This window comes from Cariama cristata, unplaced genomic scaffold (genome assembly GCF_000690535.1).
Source record: "Cariama cristata isolate BGI_N322 unplaced genomic scaffold, ASM69053v1 scaffold6414, whole genome shotgun sequence".
NCBI lineage: Eukaryota > Metazoa > Chordata > Aves > Cariamiformes > Cariamidae > Cariama > Cariama cristata.
The window spans coordinates 70,958-92,542 of NW_009614616.1; the positions used below are offsets into that span (position 1 = coordinate 70,958).

At 42.8% G+C, this 21,585-nt stretch overlaps 1 protein-coding gene across 1 annotated transcript in view; it reads right to left on the reverse strand.

Annotated features, from left to right (window-relative positions):
* COL17A1 (collagen, type XVII, alpha 1) overlaps nt 1–20,808 on the reverse strand; it is a 37,490-nt gene extending 16,682 nt beyond the window's left edge. The window contains exons 1-27 of the mRNA XM_009699485.1: nt 20,754–20,808; nt 18,487–18,585; nt 16,361–16,498; nt 15,957–16,004; nt 14,996–15,031; nt 13,347–13,394; nt 12,797–12,940; nt 11,674–11,817; nt 10,848–10,919; nt 9,747–9,818; nt 9,318–9,383; nt 7,865–8,029; nt 7,401–7,490; nt 7,217–7,261; nt 6,452–6,601; nt 5,799–6,014; nt 5,143–5,181; nt 4,134–4,160; nt 3,645–3,671; nt 3,127–3,189; nt 2,848–2,952; nt 2,276–2,338; nt 1,579–1,614; nt 1,384–1,437; nt 957–992; nt 728–763; nt 252–314 (exon numbers count right to left, since the gene is read on the reverse strand). Coding sequence (XP_009697787.1) covers nt 252–314; nt 728–763; nt 957–992; nt 1,384–1,437; nt 1,579–1,614; nt 2,276–2,338; nt 2,848–2,952; nt 3,127–3,189; nt 3,645–3,671; nt 4,134–4,160; nt 5,143–5,181; nt 5,799–6,014; nt 6,452–6,601; nt 7,217–7,261; nt 7,401–7,490; nt 7,865–8,029; nt 9,318–9,383; nt 9,747–9,818; nt 10,848–10,919; nt 11,674–11,817; nt 12,797–12,940; nt 13,347–13,394; nt 14,996–15,031; nt 15,957–16,004; nt 16,361–16,498; nt 18,487–18,585; nt 20,754–20,808 — 2,137 coding nt within the window. The remainder of the gene's footprint in view (nt 1–251; nt 315–727; nt 764–956; nt 993–1,383; nt 1,438–1,578; nt 1,615–2,275; nt 2,339–2,847; nt 2,953–3,126; nt 3,190–3,644; nt 3,672–4,133; nt 4,161–5,142; nt 5,182–5,798; nt 6,015–6,451; nt 6,602–7,216; nt 7,262–7,400; nt 7,491–7,864; nt 8,030–9,317; nt 9,384–9,746; nt 9,819–10,847; nt 10,920–11,673; nt 11,818–12,796; nt 12,941–13,346; nt 13,395–14,995; nt 15,032–15,956; nt 16,005–16,360; nt 16,499–18,486; nt 18,586–20,753) is intronic.
* Nucleotides 20,809–21,585: the final 777 nt, after the last annotated feature.

Consider the following 21,585-nt stretch of genomic DNA (forward strand, 5'->3'; position numbering starts at 1 on the left):
TCATCATATTGCATCTGAAAGAAACCTTGGCTGAGGTTACTGAAGATCCAGAAAACATTCATGTGAAACTTAACTGTAGGACATCTTTCCTGAACATACAGACTACTCTTAGCTATCTAGAGAAAAGACCTAGGATCACAACCAGTATAATTTCACTCCCATGTTGTTTCCTTGTCTGTGCTCACAGAAACACACCCTGAGTGGAAATGACATTGCCCAACATACAAACACAGCTGTTTTCTGTTACTCACCTACAGGTCCTTTAGCCCCTGGTTCTCCTGGAGGACCAGGCATTCCTCTTGAGCCTTGTTCACCTGTAGCGAAATGGTATGAAAATGAATCAAACAAATCTTGCTGAAGATATAGTTTATGACTGTCAGCAATATTTGGTGCTTTGCAATTGAAAAACAGCTTTAACGGGATGTTCAGGCCTCATGATTTGTGACTGTCTCTGGGCATTAGAAAAGCTCAAGGTGACGTGAATGCAGGGCACGTGAGGGAGAGTTTTCTTAAAGCTAAATACAGAGATTGCTACCAAGATTACTGGAATCAAGAATGGGATCTATTTGTTTAAAACTTGGATGCAAATATAGAACTCCTCTAACCAATAACATCATTATACTTTTTCAGAAAACGGGGATTGGCTGGGCTATACTGTTATTTGAAAATTCAAATAATGCATGTGTTTATTAGATAGGCTGTTACTCCAGGAAAACAATCTACTGACCTGTCATTCCACGAGAACCCTTCTCACCCTGATCACCTGTGGTACAAAAAAAGAAAGGATTCTGTGAGATTGTTTCATTCATTTCCATCAGAGAAAATAAAGTCTGCTTTCTGACAAGAGCACAGAAGAAAAAGCCAAAGAAGGATAGAGTTAATACCCATGGACAGTATCCATATCTAAAAGAATCTAAAGAAAATATCCACAAAAGATATCTAGTTGATCAACATACCTTTGGGTCCAGGGGGTCCAGTAGCTCCTTTCTCACCTGAAAGAAAAATGGATGATTGAAGAATAGTAATAACAAGTCAGAAGGGAAAGGAATTTCATGCATCAAGAAAAATCATAGTGGAAATACAGATACTCTGATATCAGACAAACTCAAACTGGAAATTCCTTTCCTTCAATACAGCTCCATCCATCCAATCATGCTTCTTCACCTAGACTGTTCTATTACCTCTGTGTTTCTTGTATTTCTCAATATTAGCTTGCAATCACTGACTAAGTTTAGTTCCTCATCCCCTTTCCTCAGTCTTAGGCTTTTCTTTCTCCCTAGCATCAAAATGCTACATGCTCAGACCAAGTCTGCTACTCAGAGCAGTGCTAGAAAAGCACATCAGCTAGTGCTGCTGTAATTGGCAAGGGGAAGAGAAGCTTACCTTTAGCACCTGGGAGACCTGCTTCTCCTCTAAATCCTTGCAGCCCAGGAGGACCTGCAGAAAAATGAGATGGGGGATTTAATTCACCCCCCTCATCATTATGTATCACTGAAGAAGAAAAACTATGAGAAGCTGCCACTCTGGTTTTGTTTCCTCTAGTCTCTAGATGCCATAGCAAAGGAATGCAGCACTCACCTGGAGGACCTTGTGGGCCTGGAGAACCCATCAGACCTGTGAACAAGGAACATGGATTTTCTTTCAGTAACACCACAATTAGAAAATGAACAAATGTCTTTTGGTTTGCCCAACAGCATCCACAATCCAAGAGGTGTTTAGCAGATTGGAATTCCCCCATCCACTGGAAGAATTTGCATCACTGGCATCCTCAAAACCAGGACAACAAATCTACACAACTTAGTTCTTGAGACATAAAGGAAGTCATTTTCCCTAAAGTAAGGTAAAGAGATTCAAGCCTTCCACCTTGGCTGAGACATGGGGATCTGTGCTTCAGGTGGGACCCATTTTTTTATAGTGCAATTTTTATCGTGGTCACATGGATCATAGAGCTGTAACTCTGTTAGAAGCCTGTTAGGGATATGGAGTTTACCTTATTATTTCTGAAAGCAGAGAAAAAACAGCTGGAAACATCACACATTTTAAAGACTGGTGTTTTGAGAAACCTCCCTGCCAATCCCCATTCTCATTAAAAATTTCCAAGAATTTATTGCTCTAAAGGTTATGTGCACCTACGAAAGTAAATTTTATCTAAAATGAGGACCATTAATTCACTTTTCTGATTACTGCAGTGTAACACAAGTGAAACATGAAGGCTGGAGTTCTCATTTACTCCTAACCAGTCTGCTAGGCGCTCTCTGTTCATCTTCATATTTACCTTTAAGGCCAGCAGAACCTGGGGGACCAGGTGGCCCTGGAGGACCTGGCTCACCAACAACACCTGCAGAATAAGAGCATGAAGAGATACGGTAGAATACAATTGTGATCCCATTTTTCCATTATCCCATCTCCTGTTATTCTTTCTCTGGCAAGTGTCATGAATAATCTGCTGGTCAGTTCAAAACACCCAGATAAGCATGCACTGTCCAAGAAAAAAATCTCATCTCACTGCACTGGGCTTTAGGATGAGCAAGACAAATCCTCCAGCTTTGGTGACTTGGATAACAGGCAAGAAGGAGACCTTGATACTAAATGCTTTTGGTTCTGCCAAACTCAAACCTCTCTGTGAGATCTGGCAAACCAAAACAACCCTTGTTTACTCATTGTAAGTTTGGCAAAAAAAAAATCCCTTAGGCCAGATTTGCTTGTGCTGGGAAATGTCTGAAACAAAATCTGGATTTCAATAATCATCAGATCAAATTCTATCACTGAGGTGTTTTATAAATCAAGACAAAACTCTAGCTTTTGTCCATCTCTGCTTTATCCAAGAATGAGACACCTAGTTCCTACCTCTGTCTCCTTTTTCTCCAAATCCAGGTGGTCCAGGCTCCCCTCGAGGCCCTGGTAGCCCTTCTCTACCTCTTTGTCCCATGGGACCTTCCATGCCAGGATCACCTATAGGAAACAAATGCCTTGTAAAAAAAGGTGTCTTTATGGGAGGTGTTGGACAAGAGGATCGATGGCCACCTCCATGGGGGAAGGCAATGATAACATCAACCCGGCGTCTGTATTCCCATGCCATGTGTCAATCAGTTGTGAGAGTCTCACAGCATTGATAGAAATGCTTACCCATGCTGCCTTTCTGTCCTTTCGGTCCTTCGGGTCCTTGGTGCCCAATTGGACCAGGAATGCCTGGAAAGAAAAACACAGCAAATGTTCTGAGCCCTTGTCTGTGTACCATGAAAGAGTAACATGCAAATTAGGGGAACCTGAAGCCTGGAGAGATTCATCAGCTGGGCTAAAGAATATATTACTTGGAAGGGGGGTACTTGAACAGGGATCTCTTTAGAAGAACGCAATACATATAAGAGTACAAGGAAGTTGGGCCAAGTACTCATGCAGCTGTGGGACTCTTTCAAAGGTAGGCTGGGATCTTCACAACCCCGAATTAGGCATGTTCAACTAAGTGGAAGTCAGGCTGAGGCCTTGCTTGTAACCAGCTTGTAACTTAGTCTGTGTTAAATATTGACTCTTTAGAGAACCACCTTGATACTAAGGGCTTTTGGTTCTGCAGTGCACAATTTGTTCTTTCCTACAGTAATGTCACTAAGTATCCTCTGTCAAAGAGGAATTGTACTGCTGCCTACCTGGGACACCAGGAAGTCCTCGCTCTCCTGTAGAGAGAAAGAAATAGACAGTCAGTGGGGAACAGGTCTTCCCTGTTTGTCACTTTGGCCAGCCCTCACCCCCCATAAAAAGGAGTTCATGTTCCTGGCATGTTTACAAGTTCTACCATCTCCAGCAATGTCATATTGGCCCCCTTGCACTTATGCAATGGATTGAATCATTCATACTATGCAAAATCCTCTGAAGCACTCTGTGATTAAACCAGGTAGATCTTGGCTTCAGAAACTACTTTCACCCAGGTGAAAGAAGTTTCTAGATTCAAAGTAGATCTGTTATCTCTTTTACTATGAACGCTAAAATTGTCTTTGCCCAGAAGAAGAGCAAAAAAACCCGACCACCACAACAATATCTGGACTACAGAAACTTCTGGAGTAACAAAAATCCTTTTTCTACCGAGACCCTAAGCAGGCTGCCTATCTACCTGAGAAAGCAGGTAACTCCAGACTCACCTCTGGGACCTTGCATTCCCATGTCACCTGAGAAAAGAGGAAAAAAAATCAAATCAGGAGAGATCCTGGATGTATTTCCAATGATCACTCATTCATTTTGTTTTTCTAGTTGCTTTCCCACCCTCGATGAAACATGAAGGAGTTTTGGGTGAACAGGGACACTTTACACTTGAATAGTGCAGATTCCCATCCCATTAGTGGCGAACAGGATCTAGCCCTTCACGCTGGCACAATGCAAGATTGGGCCTCCTGTATTAGTTCTGCATGGAATCTGGCCCTCTACAGTTTACAGGGCAAACTAGCTTTACACTCTAGCAGGACAAGGGCAGTGATCGTCCCCCTGTACTCAGCACTGGTGAGGCCACACCTCGAATACTGTGTTCAGTTTTGGGCCCCTCACTGCGAGAAAGACATTGAGCTGCTGGAGCATGTTCAGAGAAGGGCAACAAAGCTGGTGAAAGGCCTGGTGCACAAGTCTGATGAGGAGCAGCTCAGGGAGCTGGGGTTGTTTAGTCTGGAGAAAAGGAGGCTCAGGGGAGACCTTCTCGCTCTTTACAGCTACCTGAAAGGAGGTTGTAGTGAGGTGTGGGTTGGTCTCTTCTCCCAAGTAACAAGTGACAGGATGAAAGGAAATGGCCTCAAGTTGTGCCAGGGCAGGTTTAGATTGGATATTAGGAAAAATTTCTTCACCAAAAGTGTTATCAAGCACTGGAACAGCCTGCCCAGGGAAGTGGTTGAGTCACCATCCCTGGAGGTATTTTAAAGACATGTAGATGTGGCACTTAGTGACATGGTTTAGTGGTGGACTTGGCAGTGTTAGGTTAATGGTTGGACTCGATGATGTTGGTCTTTTCCATCCTAAACGATTCTATGATTCTTTTTGTTCAAGTATAAACCAGATTCACCTTTCTCACTGCCAGTTGCTCGTTGTGGCAACATCCACCCCAAACTTGTGCATTGCCAGAGCCAAAGAATAGGACAGAGGAAGAGAAGGACTACATGGCTGTACCTTTCTCACCAGGTTCTCCTCTCTCCCCTCGGAAGTAGCCTGTAACAGGAAGTGAAGGGGCAGTTAGAATGCATTACACAACAGAATAGCTACTCTCTTCATGTACAAGGGTCCTTTCATTTGGATTTTGAGGCTGCAGGCAGCACAGGCTATTAAGTACAGCATGACTTTGTAAGCAGAGTTTCCTCAGCAAATTTACTTTCACAAATCCATGAAACTTCTGAAGCCTGGAGAACGTAGGCTCCTCTGTTCTTAACCTATTACCATCATCTGCTAAGCAGAAGTAAATCATCTTTCCGTTGCTAACAAAAGTAGCATGAGAAATAAGGTGTGGGCTCATTTTTCTGTGTAGTTCTTTCAAAATGGAAAACTCACTTGCTACAGCAAACATTATACATCCTGGCACAGGATGGCATATCCACAACCTCCTTTCTTCTCCCTTTTCTGATGGCTTTAAGGGATGCACCACCAGTGTCAGTGGCAGCACTCTAAGATCCAGCACAGCCTGTTTGTGAGGACAGGTGAGGGCACTATTTTTGACAGACTTCATTGCACAATAAAAGTCCTAGTCTTTAGGCCCTTGGGCAAGCAAATCCTCCCAATCCCCTTTAAATCATCTGGTCTTGTGCAGCAACACAGACATTGACTCTGCTCACCTCGTTCTATTTCCTTGTTCAATCTGTTCTTCACCATCAACCAGACTGACTCTTCACTTTCGTAAGGGAAGGCCGAGGAGGGTGAAATACCATGAAGAAAGTCTACTCTTGAAACATCCTTTTCTATTTTTGAATTCCCTTGGTTAACTGTCAGGAGGCCACCATTGATTGTTTCCAGGTTTTCCACACGAGATTTCAGCTTTCTCACTTCTTCCGCTGGAAGGTTAAAGTAAAAAAGTAAAATGCTAGGGAACATGCTGCCACAGGTGCAGGCCTGAAACACCTACTCCTAATATCAGGGTCAAGGCATGAGTTTTGCAGGATTGTTCTTTGTATCTGTTTTTCTGGCAGGGATATCTGGAGTTTAAATGACAACTTTGGAATCTATTAGTCTCTGAGAAGTAAGATGTCAGATCTCAAGAGTTTTCCTATCCTACTCATCCCAAGACTGTATCACTCCTCATCAAAGGTTTATATTCCTTATTCATTCTTTCTATCCATTTGTAATATCTTAGTGATAGTCACCATCAAGCTGAATGTGCTCCTTCTCAGTTCTCTGGCTTGGTATCTCTGGTACTTGGCCTCTTTGCAGCTTACACCCTCTGTTTGTCTTTCTGTCCCATTCAACATTTTGTTCCTCAGTTATTTCTTACCCAGAGCAATGAGTCCAAAAAGCAAACCAAGGAGAAGCAACCAGGCCAGAAGCAAACCCAGGAGCCATTTCCACCAGCTACAGCAGGAACCACAGGGACACCAGGATGGTGCTGATCCAATTGCACCCCCCGCATCACCATTTCGTATTTCTGGAAGAGGGAAGGGGCAGTCTCCTGGTTAATGAAGAGTTTCTTGACTTCAGACTCAAGATGCTACTAGAACAAGGACACCAAGGTCTGATTCATTATACAAAGGGCTATGGAGAACAATCTTCACACCCCACTCTGCACACGCTGGGTGCAACTCTAGTCGTTGTGGAAGCTGGGAACAGCATTTCCAATGGGAATTCCAACAGGGGACAACACTCAGTGCGCTTTAAAATAACAGCTGAAAAACGTGATCCCCTTGGGGTCAATTTTTTGTATGGTTTTGAGCCATAAATGACAGCAATAGCCAGCATGGTCTATCTGAGCCCTCTCCTCGCCGTAAATCTGTCCCGGTAGCAGGATGCAGCTGTACTCTCAGCTATACGATTTTCTCCAGAGATAAAAAAAGACCCCAACTGCACACTCATCCACAATCAAATCACTGATATCAATTTCTCTGGTGTATGCTCTGCTCATTACAGACAGAGTAGCCTTCTGAACATTCCCTCCCTCTGATGTCATTGCACAGAGATCACTCCTGTTACTCAAGAATGATTGCTTTTTTGTATATTGTGCTTTGGAGTTTCTTCCAATGAAAGTCTAAATTGCATCACTTACCTGCATAAGTTGCTTTGTCCCTTGTTGGCACGGATTTCAGTCCTCCTATTTTAACAGCAGTAAAAGAGGTTTTAACAGTCTTTCCATGCATGATTAAACTTAGATCATGGGCTTGAAAGGGGAAGGTAGTAACGGAGGCAGAAGGAGAAAGTTCTATTGCATTTCTACAGGGACAAACTCTTACCATTTGCATCTGATTTCAGGCCAGTATCTGTAGCATAAGAGGAAGAAAATCCCTGCTTCTCTTTCTTCAGGGTGTCTTCTACAAAGGATCCTGAACAGGAATGGAATATAATTAAAAACATTACACCAGCAGTTCAACCAGGCCTATCTTCTTTCATTGGCAAAAGGCATATTTTTTATTGGTACGATGCAATAGCTCTGCCTGTTTAAACCAGATCTAGTTTTTTGCTTTCAAAGCTCCTGAGCTTTGTGAAATATTCCAAGGCACACTCTGGAGCTTCAAATGCAAAAGCTAGACCTAGATTGCTGCTGACATGGTTAAAGGCTAACTGCCTGCCAGAGCTTCTTGTTTGGCTTGCAGGGGTTTGAGTCAGGCGTAGTGTCCTGAACTCTGAACTCCCCCTACAATCAGTCTCCATTTCTCTGCTCTCAGTATACTCACATGTCCCAAAGAAGAGAAGTTACCTCCATTAAGCCCAGTGGTAGAGGCACTAAAGACTTTGCCACTGTCCTTTGTCATGATCAAGAGCTCCATCTCTTTCTTTGCTGGGGCGTTCTCCTTCTCTAGCAGCAGGAACTTGCAGTCTTTGCGCAGAATGTCGTCTCCCTGGGAGCTCAAAACTGTTCCCCCTGAAATATTGGTAAAGGATGGGAAAAAGGAGGAGATGAGTGTGGGCCACTGAGTGATAACTACAAGCCATAACACTTTTGTTCATTAAAATAAGTAGTCCTATTGTGATTGGATAAACACCCAGCAAGAGACACACTGGTCACTGAAGCTAAGAGAAGAGCTGTGCATATCACTAGATTTCTTTAGAGATGTGTTTTTCACTAGCAGGGGAGCAACTGCTACCAGAAATGGAGAGCATCTGGAATTCAATCACATACAGAAATTGTTTGCTCAATGACCTCTTTGGTTCTCAAACATGCTTACTATAGAACCATAGAAACTCAATCTGAGAGAGACATTCAAGGGTCATCAGAGCTAGCACAGCTCAAGCTGAGGAACATCTTTAGCAGACCTACTCTGTCAAGCACAAAGCACTCCATATCCTCGGGAGCCAGGCATGGTTATGAGACATTGAACTGTAGCTTACTGGGGTTTGGCAAAGGCCAAAAAAGGCTCAAAAACATTGGTGTGGTCATGCTTCTGCCATTAGGCAGTATCAAGTATGCCTGGAACACTGTACAAACCTGAATTTGCACATAAATTGACACAACATTGAAAATCAAGATAACCAGAATGGATTTATTCCATTACTCTAGCACAAACCTGGAGTAAACCTATATTAGAAATGTTATCATAACTTCTGTGGTATTTACATCTATTTTTAAGCCTCATCTTTGGGAGTCCTTGGATTACAAAAGAAACTTGGCTCCTCTTACACAAAAAATAAAAGACTAATTTATAGCTCTCAGAGTTGCAGAAAAAAGATGGAAAAGATGAATCCGAAGCACTCAAGGACAAAAGGCCAGTAGAAAGACCTCAGCTTCTCTCATTAAAAAAAAAAAAGATCATGTATAAGTCAGTTCCTTGATTTTTGAGTGGTTAAGCCTGGTACTACTGCAAAATGATGTCTAAGAGGCACATTGCAAATGTTTTGGCTTCAAATGAAGCACAATTTCACACACGTGATCTTCTATCCAGTTACCTGCCTGTTGAGCAATAGCTGCAATTAGATCATCCAAGTTACCAGAGAGTGGCGGAGATCTGAATCAGACCAGCCCATTTGCTCATTCTTAGCTTCTGGCTCATTTTCTTTCTTTTCAGAAAGGTACTGGTAGGAGACTTGGCTAGGGACAAGTCATGGTCCTGAGGAGCCAGGTGTTAGTGTCACTCGGCTGAATCTCTAACTCGGTTTTATCATGATACGCATGTACAAGGCCATGCCTAAACAACTGTGAATGACACGCTCACCTGCTGAGGCAGACACACCAGTACTTGCCATGGTGTTGCTCTGAGAAGTGTTCTTCATCCCATATGCTGCAATGAAGAAATTTGAGAATGAAAGAGATGAAGGATAACAAGGTATCTACACACACCAACCTTGGGCTGCACACCATTTCAAAAATCATTTCTCATTCAGGGTACCTATGACAACTCAAACAAGGGCTTCCCCAGCAAGCAAATCTCTGGTGCTTACATAGGCACTTGGAGCTGTTCCTGCACATGCAAAGCAGAGGAAACGTTTCTCAATATCCCCTCACACCACACTGCTCCACAGAAGAAGATGGTAATGAAGGAGACTCTCTCAATATGAACTTTCTAGTCACTACAGAAAAGGTGGGAGAACGCAGCACACGTTGGTGACCTTCACACTTTATCTAGGCTTAAATTGTTGCTGACCTGCGGAGGCTGCAGTAGCATTCTGGGTCAGAGTTGAAGAGCTTGGAGACAGGTTGTTTTGAACTCCAAACACTGCGAAGAAAAACATTGCAGTGGGGGTTATAGGAGTCCTGCAATGCAGGTGGTATTCTGGCTAAAAACAAAATAAACCCAATTATAATAATGATGACCTCTCCCAAGAAATTTCACCAGCTAGCTGGAGGTTGACAGGCCTAAGCATTTCTGTTCAAAAATCTTCCTTACAAAATGTTTTTTTCCTTAGATCATTTTGCTCTATAAGTTATTGTTGGCTCAGGACAACAATGGTGACCATTTTAAAACATTATCTCAAGTTAGATTGCAAGGCCACTCTCATGGCTGCACGGACATTTCTGCAGGTGGGGCACTTGGGAAAAAGGTAAATTCAGAAAACTGGCTTGGTTTGACCAAGGGAAATTTAAGGACTTAACTACCCACAGTATGTGTCAAAGTACTGTCCAGAGAGAAGCAAACAGCTTGGAAGGTGGCACCTTTGGCACCAGAACCTGTGTGGCAATATTAGTGCCGTGTAGACTGCCCTCATACACCCTGCTGTCTTTGCAGACCCAGTCAGAGACCTTGCATGATGGCACTGTGCTGTGTAGACATAGCGTGTGTGACTGCGAAAGGAAGAGAAGTGGTTTAATGACATTGAAGAGACTCTGCCAGAAGCCATGAGCCAGGTGAAGCAAAGTGAAATTACAGAGAAAACTGACAGAGGAGCAGTGGGCCTTTAAGGATTAGGACATGAGTTTATTTTTTAAGCCATTACCCTGAGTTGTTCTAGGGAAGAAGCAGGCTGGCCTGATAGGTGTCTTTCAAAAGACAAATTATTCTCCTTGGAAAATGTCTAGTTTTCCCTGCCTCCCAGACAAAAATAGTCAGGAGCTAACAACAGCTATACAGGGTTGACTCAGAATAAATCCACTGTAATCAAAGAATAAGTGGGGTGTGCAGACAAGCTGCTGACACTGAGATGAGGAACAGAAAAGAAACAGAGTGATACAGGTATTATTTCATTGCACATGTCTGCCAGGACTGTGGTGCTGTGAAAGTGTGAAGGAAAGAAGAGAAAAATCTGACCTGTAGAGGAAGTACTCAAGCCTGCGTTCAGAGTATGATTGCTGGGAGCCAGGTTATTTGGAACACCAAAAACTGCAAAAAGAGGAAGTGAAATGTTATTACTTCTCTGAAATCAGAAATCCAGCACCTGAAGGTCAGTGGCACAATCACAGAAATTAAGAGTCAGAATCATTTGGAAATGTAGTTAGTGAAAATGCACAATAGTTGCACAGAGGAAAAATCTTGAAAATTGTGACACCAAACTACTCTTTTACTGAACTGACAAAGAGGAGAAAATTCTACATCAGACAAGTTGCAATCATGAGACAGCGTGAGAAAGCAAAGCTTTTAATAGTACGTTATCATAAGGCTTCTTGTGGTTTTTCTCTGCAGCTGGGAAATGCAGCATCCCTAGCATTTAGAAGTGGGCCTCACAAGTTACAAGCACACTCAATGCTTATTGATCACATCTTTAGTGTATGAGGACTGAGGGGTTAGGCCCAGTCATTCTTAAAATAGGTCAGGATAATCGAATGTTAACTAGACTCTAAAACTAGTTTTGATAGGGAATGTGAACCTGACCTCATTGATAAAGCTATCATCAAAGTTTAGCGACAGATCAGGCAGTCAGGACAATAGATCCTCACAAAGAAGGATTTTCAAATACAGTCAGTGTAGAAGCAGAGAGCACCAAGTTACAGAAAACTAGAGAAAATTCAAACATATCCCCTGCCATCTCGATTCTTCCATCATTTTAGTTCTTGCTGTGCAAAAAAAAAGCATTGCTGTTGACCCAGTTTCAGTATGGAGCTAAATCCACCAAGCCTGGCCGGTCCAGAGACTATACCTGATCCTGTAGAGTGAGACATAGCATTAATCAAGGAAGAGCTGTTATGGTATCCACCAAGGGAAGACCCAGCAGGCAGAGTGGAGGACCACATGTATGAAGGGAGGGTGGTATTCAGTACGGTTGTATCATATGTCCCTGACACTGTAAAAAAAACAAACATAAGTGATTTTCAGTAAAACGAGGCGTGTGGCTTAGCATGCATTGCAGGTTCACATGGCAAACACCTTCATCTTAAATTTCAGTTAACCTTGTGGATTCAGCACAATGACTGCAGGTTAACATGGGATAACTGATCTCAAATGCCACCTGATTACAGCCCACCTGAATTTTAATCAATGGAATAAAGATTGACCTGATAGCATAATCATTCACAAAACACTTGAAGAGATTTCATTGCCTGTAGATGCTATGATACCAGAATAAAACCCTTCAGTCCGCCATTCTGTTAATAAATCATCATAGGCCATGGGACATTTGACTTTTGCTTCCCACATGTGGGTCTGATTGGTTCACTAGTGTATTGGACTAAAATTCCCAGTTTTAGACAGGATTTGGACCACGCATAAGAAAAAAAGTATTGCTTGTTCCTAGATACGAGTGGAGGACAGTGGAGTGAATGTGAATACCACTGCCTCAAGCATTGTGGTGAGGCTTACAAATAATAAAAGCTGGTTATAGTATTTTAAGTACCACTTCTATTATTATCAAGTTCTAGTGATCTCTGAACCATGTGGTGTGGCCAATAAATCAAACACCAACCCAAATGTTGTCTTCGCTGCTATCTCCATCTTGCTTGGAGATAAGAGATCAAATCGCTCTAAGACATTATTTGCATACAGCCTTGTCTCTGCCAGAAGCACCTCTGAATTAAAGCTGGTGGTAGCAGGAACTGGCTTATTTTTATGGAAATTACATAAGTCACTAGAAAGCTACCCAAGATGGCTCTTGTTAGGGTAACATCTGGAGAGTCCTCCAGCATTCTGACCCTTTTTCTGTATTGCCACCACTGTCCGGGACAGAGACCATGTATTCTCACTCGGATGTTCTTAGAACTGGGCAGTTTTAAGGCAAATAATGTTTGGAATGGCTCCAGCATTGCTAACCATCCTCTGCCAAGTACCTGACTGAGAGCTCTCAGTAACCATCTTTGTCTCCACCACAGCCTTTTTCGGTATCGGGAGTGTACTTGACGGTGATCGAGTAGGGCTGCAGCTGGCTGATCGACTTCCTTTCAGCAAACGTTTCACATCATCCAACTCCGTCCCTGGCAGGAAAAGCAAGTGTCCAGACTCACCCAAAAGCCATTGTTTCACTGAGCTGTAATCTTGCTCTGGCTAAACCATTCAGTGAAATTTACCTGTGAGTGTCTATGAAGTTGTACTTTCTGGGGGTGCCATCTGGGGATGCCACTTACTTAATAATAAAGCTTCAGGGCCTCATTTCTGGGACTAAGTACAACTACCTCCTTGCAAGACCACCATCTAACCCACAGCATGCTTCCTTGTTCAGAAAGGGGAGACAAATGAATGTTCTTAACAGGAAAAAAGGAATGACATAATGCTATCTATCATCATGAAGACTGGGTCCCAGAGACACTGCAGATGCACTCAGAGCAGCAACACCCTCTATCTTATACCTGATCCCCCTGGAATAAAAGCCATGGCACTTACATCTGCCAGAGGGAGATGCACTCTGCAGTCGGACTCGTATTTCACTCTCTGGAAAGGGAAAAAGCAGATCATGAATTTGGAGTGAGATGCATTTGTGCCCTGGGCTGGGAATGAATATTCAGGCTGAAGTGAATTCCTTCCTTCTTGCTGTCTATGTTCCATCTTGCTGTCTTGTAGCTTGATCTGAGCACCACTTATGGCCCATGTGAATTGGTTGTAAATGGTTTTGGGTGACTTTTTGTTTTGGGGTCATATTTTGCTACTTTTAATTCCAGAGAGCTGTATTTTACTCATTGAGGGCCTCTGTTGAAGTCAATAGCATTGTTACTGCCAGACATACAGGAGGACAAATTATGCAGTCCTCAATCACATTGATATTCCCACTCATTACAAACATTATTATTATTGTTCTTCTGGACAAAAACAGAGAGAGCCAAAAGAAACTTACTAAATACACAAATTCTCTACTACTTCTTGGGTAAAATTCACAGTATCATCTTTACAATTGGCTGTAGGATTTAGTCTCTTAGAACCTGTTGACTTCTCTTTTGGCTCACTGAATGTAAACAGGCCAGTTTTAAGCCAACATTCTCACCAGGTACTCGATTTTATTACTGACTTTTACTGTCTAGCACAAGAGACTATAGAGTTAAAGGGATTTGGTTGGGGCAAGCGTTTAAACTTCCTACCTGCAAGCAAATTGGCCAGGCAGGACATGTGATACATGCTGCTCAAGATGAAATCTGATAGTGCATGCACTATAAAAGAAACACTAACTTTGGCATTCATATGGAGAAGCTGATGGATTGGAATTATTTTCTGAAGTAATATGAGAAGCTGGAGCTGATTCTCTGCTGCCTATTTTATTATGTATGGCCTAGTTCTTCTGGGAGCTCAGGTATGTAGTGTGCTAAAGGAGACTGTGAAGATCTGAGGTAGAATAATTGGTAACTATGACACTCTCCAGGAGGAGTGTGCAAGAGCACACTTTGATTTATATCCACTACTAAAATTAACTTGGACAAAGTGACATTATGGTTTCCTCTTCAAGCAACTGAGAACAGATATTACACTCTTACAGACCCATATAATCCTTCTTTCCCCAATGCTGTTACTAAATTATTAGAAAAGCTGAATGATTTAAACAATGCAGAGCTTTACAGTGAGCTGGCTAAACAGACCACAGCAAGTCTATAATTTCCTCACCATCTCCTTACTACCAGCATGAGATCATTTCAGAATATGGCCTTACGGTTTGCAAGATAGATCGCAGTAGGAAGATCATGAATACAATTACTGTAAATATGTCAGAGGTGGGTCACAGAGCATGGATAGACTGAGTTTATGCTAGTGAACAGACAAGATGGAAGACTATGTCCTATGCCCCCAGATCTCCAGGTCCCCAAGCAGATCCTCCTTTCCGATACAGTCCAAACCATCATGACTTTCACTAGGGTCAATTTTTACACTGAGCTATTTTAAGCAATTGCTTGCAGATAAATGGTTCACATCTGCAGTGGTGTAAATCCACATATCTCATCTGACTGCTCTACACTGGTTGATTCCAGCTAAGGAATAGGTCCATTTAACACACCCTGAACCATACTGAAGAAAACAAAGGAGGCTTCTAAAAGAACAGTACCACTCACCTCGACTTTGGCTCCTCCCTCTCGTGGAGGCAGATGCTGTGAATAGCAATGAGAGAAAAACAGTATTAGGCTTTACTGCCTGTGACATCTCTGAAAATGAACACATGGATCTTGCTCAGAGTGCTCACATTCAGATAGTAACCTTTACTTGGGGCACAGCTGGGGGAACTGAACCCTTAGAGTTTTTACCAGGCCCTCTTTAGACCATAAGGTATCTTAAAGAATCAGTAGCACCTTTAGCATTTTTGGACCAACTGCTGTTTCTTTTTGTACACATAAATGCTGTTCATAGGTGGTGATCTCCCATTTCAACAGGCCAAAAGGAAGCTAATAGGTCTATTTATCCCACTGGCCAAGGTTGGACACTGTGAAACCCTGCCTCCTCTCTGAGCCAGAAAGATCATATTGTTTCACTGTCTGCACTGAGTAAAATTGGCAGCTCAGAGTTTGGACAGGGCAAGCTCATACTTGCTGACAATGTTCAGTGTAAATATATCACTTGATAGCCAGTTCATCTTTCCATATAAACATGTTGAAGCCTAGAAAAAGAGCTACTGGAAAAGTATATCCAGCAATGGCTCAAAATCCTAAGTGTCTGGGCTTTCTTGCTTGGAGCTGTTCTCCCAGCTATGGTGAGGGGGAGTAAACGTTATGAAGCATTCCATGTCTATATTCTCCTCTCCATGTCCTATGCCATACGGCAAGTGTCACAAAAGCAGTTGAGGGTAGCAGATATATGGTATGCACCCTCTATTTGAATATGTATCAATTAGAGACCCTGCTGTCAGCTGTTAATGTAAATACCAAATAACTCCTCTGAAGTCATGGAGCTGCACTGGTTGCCCAATACAGAGGCAGCATAGGTAGAGCAAGACACAGCAATGTGCGAAAAGCCACCGTAGTCACCAGCTCACATAACCTTGCCATAATGTTCAGAGGAACAGCTCTAAAAAGAACATACCAAACTCTCTTCTGGGAAACTCAGGAGAGGAGTTGGCACTGGAGCTCCCTGAAAAGAACAGAAAAGTGTTCATTAATACTTCACACAAGATCATGAAAAGCTTTCAAAACACGTCTTTCTGGTAACTGTCTAATCCCAGTGGGCAACAAACATTTCCATTTAAAAAAAGAGCTATTCAGGATTATATGAAAGAGCTGCTAATGTCTTTCAACAAAAACATGTCACAACTCCTTTTAGGAATGAGCATTATTATAAATAGGACTTAATCATTAAAATGTGTCCCTGATGGCTTATTTCCTAGCAAAACCACAACGAGTTCCTGTGCTATTTGGGACAATCCTGCATTAATGCAACCTCAGAGTGCACTACATTTTGCCTCCTTTCTATGGCATGTTCTGTGATACCTTCATATGTTGCATGGCGGTTGACATAGGTTTTTCTTTCAAATGTTGAACCAGGTGATTTGGTGAGAGTAGAGCTGGGAGACTGGGTTTGTCTGTAGCCGGAGGATGATGACGATGAATTCAATCTACCACTTCCACCTATAGGCAAAACAAAATGCCCTCGGCAAATTGAAGATATGCTCTGGATGTACACCCTGGATGCACACCCTGGATGCCCTGGGTGCTTTACGTTACTGTCTTCCGAGATGGACAAATTTGCACTGGTACCTCACAAATAGAGATGGGCAAGAACCACATTTGGGTCTAACTCGGACTGTCCTCAGCACTCAGTGCAAAGAGGAGTATTGGTTATCTTTGTGGTTTCAAAACAAACCTTGCCAATGATATATATGACAGCAGGTTTTGGCCTAGGGGTATGAATAAGCCATCTCCCCTGAGCAGGAATAAAACTGGCTCTGGATGGTGCTGGGTTTTGGTTTGGATACAAATCCACCTGTAAACTTAAGTGTTATATGACACAGGCCACAGAAATAGGAGATAGCTAACCCAAGCTTAAAATGCTGAAGGATGCAGTTCATGAGATAAGGGAAATAGAGATGAGTCCACTTCCCTTCCAAAGCAGCTATCCATACTCTCATTTAGTCATTCCTTAGTCCATTTTCTGGAGAAGTGATTGAGGTATGTGTCAGGCCCAAGACAGCCTGGAGGTTATTAGTGGCTGTTACATTTAGATAGAGGAAAGTATTTCCCTTCCTAATCCTCCTGCTGTGGAGAAAGAACTGAGCAGCCATAACTCATGTGTTCATACTCTTGTATGAAATCTAATGCTGGAGTATGATCAGAGTGCAGCAAAAAGGGAGCCCTGTGATAAAGTGGAACATATCCATGCTGATCAGCAGGATCAGACTGGATATTGTTTACCCATCACTGCAAAAAGAACGTGCCCTTGTGATCCCAACAGTGTTTCCTTGCCGACTTTCCCCTCTACAAGGACCTATTTTGTTCAGTAATTTTTCCACTTAATTCAGCAGAAAGAACTACTGTGACAAGTAGGCCTCTGTTGGAAGCATTCTGCAAGCAGAGTGGGAAAGCAGAGGTTAGAAAACGCTCTGTGAAACTTCAACAACTCATTATCTCCAAAGTTCAGATTCTTTTCTCTTCCTCCACACACTGAAAAGAAATAACAAGGAAGACAGCAATCCTGCACAGTCGTCTGAATTTGCAGGGCCAGGTTTAGTTCTCCGACTGGTGCCAGACCAGGCAATTAGACATCTTCACTGGAGTTACTTCACATCTGCCCTGAGGCAAAGTGATTCCACACTCTGGTCTTTAATTAGTATGGAGGTGCCTGTCAGATCTATTGGGTATGGCTAATTCTCCTGTTGAGCTTTGAAACTGCACTTCACTTCCTTTGGTTTGTCAGAGGTTTTGGAGCATAGAGAATGTTTTCTACAAGGATAGTTATACAGTCTGCTCCACTGGGGACAGAGGGAGAGGTGTGCCAGAAACCTGGCTAGGAAGCTTATTCTTCAGAAATCTTTGCTATGACAATTTAACAGCTGGGCAAAGAATGCCATTAGAGAAGAACCCTGTTTTTATGGAGTAAAACAGGGGGCAGCACATAGTGAATTAGCATGTCCTAGTGGACTCTGGAGACTCTGGTGGACTGTTCAAAGTGCTAAAGCCATGGACACACACACACAAGAAAATATTTTCTAGGAAATTCTTTAGCAGTATTCTATCCCTAACAAGATCAACAAAAAGATTGATCAAAACTGGGTTTTGAACAAAAATAATCAGAAAGATTGTGACTTGGAAATCCTGAAAGAAGGGAACTTTGGTTTCTGAATGACTTCTTAACAACAGTGGGAATAGCATTTTTTTTTGTTGTTCTCCTGAAACCCAGTTTTCCCCATGGAAAATGGGAATTTTGCCATTTACTCACCCATCTTCACACTCAGCTTTAGGGAAGGAATACCTTTGCTTTGAGTATTTCCCACTTCTACTTTCATGAACTCTGTATTCCTTACCTCTGGCTCATCCTATTTCCTTGCCCTGAATCTCTCCTCCCACCTTTGCTGCCTTTGCTCTCTGTTTCCTCACTGTTCAATGTCTTCATTCCTTACTTGAAGTCACATAGCTGCTGCCATGGGTGTAAGACCTCTTTTCCACTCCGCTCCCTCCAGTGTGGGATGATGTTTTGAGCCCACTGCTGCTCCCTCCTTCTGGAATAGATGAGCACAAAATGAGACATTATCTTAGGGTGAAAGATGAGAAGAGCAAGGACACTGCAAGACTGTCCTTACACTCAACGGCAAGTATAGCTTCATGTCTGGTGAGATATCGGAACCGCAGAGAAGTAAGTGTCTTGGCAGAGCAGATAAGCATTCACACTGCAGACCCAGCAGGTTTGTATTCAAGTTTTGCTCCATACATGGACTGAAGTATACTCCTGTTAACCCTCATCATAAATGAGATATAGTGCAATTCCTTTCCAACCCAGCTGCAGTAAGCTAATCAAGAGTACGGTGGTATAAAGAGCATGGAGGATTCTTTTGAGAGAAGGAGTTAAGGGAATCTTAGTAGATAAGATGTTGTTTAATGATTATCTAGATTGATGTATAGTTCAAGGAATTGAATTAGATGTTGTTAATGATTTGTTAACTATTGTGCAAATTAATTGAAGCAAGAAGTCTTGTGGTTCCTCACAAAGGACAGCTCCTGATAAGAGTCAGAAATTCATCTTGAGAACCAGTTGAAATCGACCCTGCAGTTTGAGCAAGAGCCAAGGAGAAACTGAGTCTGCGCGAGAACGAGAGGTTACTAGCGGTGGTGAAGAGGAGCCATAAGCCTTCATCTCCGCGACCCCCGACGACCACCACAAGGAGGCACTGCGCAAGCGCAATTGGGAGAAGTCTATGGAAATGACTTCTTGGAACTAATTTTAATACGAAGCGGGAATAGGTCATCCATATGTATAGGCGTATTGGGAAATCTTATGTATATGTAACACTTAACTGTATAAGTTTGAAGCAGGTTGCCATGTTGGAGTGCGCACGTCTTTGGTGGGGCTACCCCTCGTGCCGCCCAGCGCCAAATAAACATACCTACTTTACAATCTTATAGATTGTGGAGTCTGTTTTCCGCACGTCGCTTTCCTATGTGGTACTTATACTTCCCTATAGAGGTAGAAATCACCTGTGACATCTGATGTTACCAGAAAAGATTCACTCAGTGTTGTCAACTGGGTAAGGTGACAGGGCAATATACTGCAGCCCCAGCAGTGGAGGCCGCAGACCCATCACTTTTGACCCTTGTCCCCAAGAGACAGTCACCACTGGAGACTCTATATCTGGGCTTAAGCCCTTGGAGAATCTGGTCTACCAGTCTTAGTGGGCTTAGTGGGTTTTGTTTCTGACAATACCCAGGCAGGTCCCCACATACTGCTCCTTCTCTCCACTAACAAATATTTTGGGAGAGGCACTTCTGAAGATAGCTTCTCTTTGGGTGCAAGTCTTTCTGCACCAAGACCTGCTGCATTATGGAAATAATGCAGTCAAATAGCATGGAAGGGCACAGAACACTGAGCAGAAGTAATGTAATGACTGACAATTACTTACTGGGTGGTAAGGATGTCAGTCTTGTGGTTACAGTCTCTGTAATAACTGAGGAAAGAAAAGAGAGCAGAAGTAATGGCACGTTAATATAGTCAAAGAAGATCAATGGCCTACTTAATCTCCATGTAAGAGCACGACTCATTCAAAGATCAACTCATTTAGAGAAAAGTTCCTAAAGACCACACTGCCTGGGGGCTGCAGCCTCATTAGCACACAACACTGTGTGTTTGTTTGCAGGCCTTTCTCTACAGTAACTAAGAACATCACTGCCATTAAGGACTTTTTTTCTTTACAAGATCCCCGTAAAACATGGAAGCTTTATTATTTCTGGGCGTTTCTGAACCACAGCCATTGCTGTAACAGCAAAGCCCACGGTCAGATCCCTTACTAGCTTCCTACTAGCTAATTCCCATAATGACAGCAGGAAACTTATCCTCTGTTTTATACACAGCCAAAAAAGATATCTAAAGAACATTTTTTATGCCACGCAGGGCATTGATATCAGAGTTAGGAGGAGAATCCCAATGTCTGCACTACTAGCTAGAGATGTTACCACAGGACAATCATCTGTGGTTAAACAATCAGGTCATGCTACATGTCTCTAAATGTCTGATCTTGGCCTATTCTATTCTTTATTCTGACTTCAACAGAGAGAACAGAGACAAATGTAGAATTTAGTTCTGGACCTCTAGTCATCATTCAACCCCTTACAAAACTGTGCATCTGCTTCTGGGATTTTTGGTGTGTGATGTAAAAATAAAAAATATTCTCCTTACGTCTTTCAGTAACTTCTGATCCATCTTGCCTCGTTTTCTTTGTTACAGAATCCATACCATTGCCACCTGCAGGGAAAGCAGAGAGACTGCACTCAGAACTCAGTGAATAGTAGAAGATGAAAACAGCTCCCCGTAAGTCCCACCACTTTTCTCCCTTCAGCTGGGGATTAGACTGCCAGGAAGACATATACATCATGGAGTTTACAGTGCCTTTCCAGAGCCATGTGAGGATTACTAATAGACCAGCACCACTTGCCTACAAAACTGGATGCTGCACAATGCAGCAGAGCTGAAACAGCAGGAGGGGTTATAAAGCCAACAAGTGAGACAGGGGCAATTGAAGCAAATTCACTCAGTGCTGGAGAAGTTTAAACCTGGATTTATATCCAGACTTTGTGGTACTACACTATGGTCTCTGGTTGTGCCCCTATAAAGGCTTGATCAAAACCACAGCATCCAAATGCCACTCCCACACATCTGCTCTGGGCAGGACTCAACAGTACAGGATTAGAAATGCAGGCAGCTGCAGGAGTAAGCTACCTAACACCATGCCAGTACTGCCAGAAAAAACCTAACCAGAGATACCATTGCACTGCTGACAGTAATACCGTGCATCCTCAGGGTTCATTGATGCCATAGACACAGCACTGCTTTAGTGAAGCAGAAAAACACTGGAGGTACCTTCAAACTAGCTATTTTCGGCAGCAAGGAATTAAGGTAGGAAGTGCTTTATCTTGCTTTACAGGTAGAGCAGAGACAGTTTGGAGGCCCCGTCTGCAGCTTTGGAATCTGATCTAATTTAACGCCAGCTCAGGTCAGTCTACACTGACTA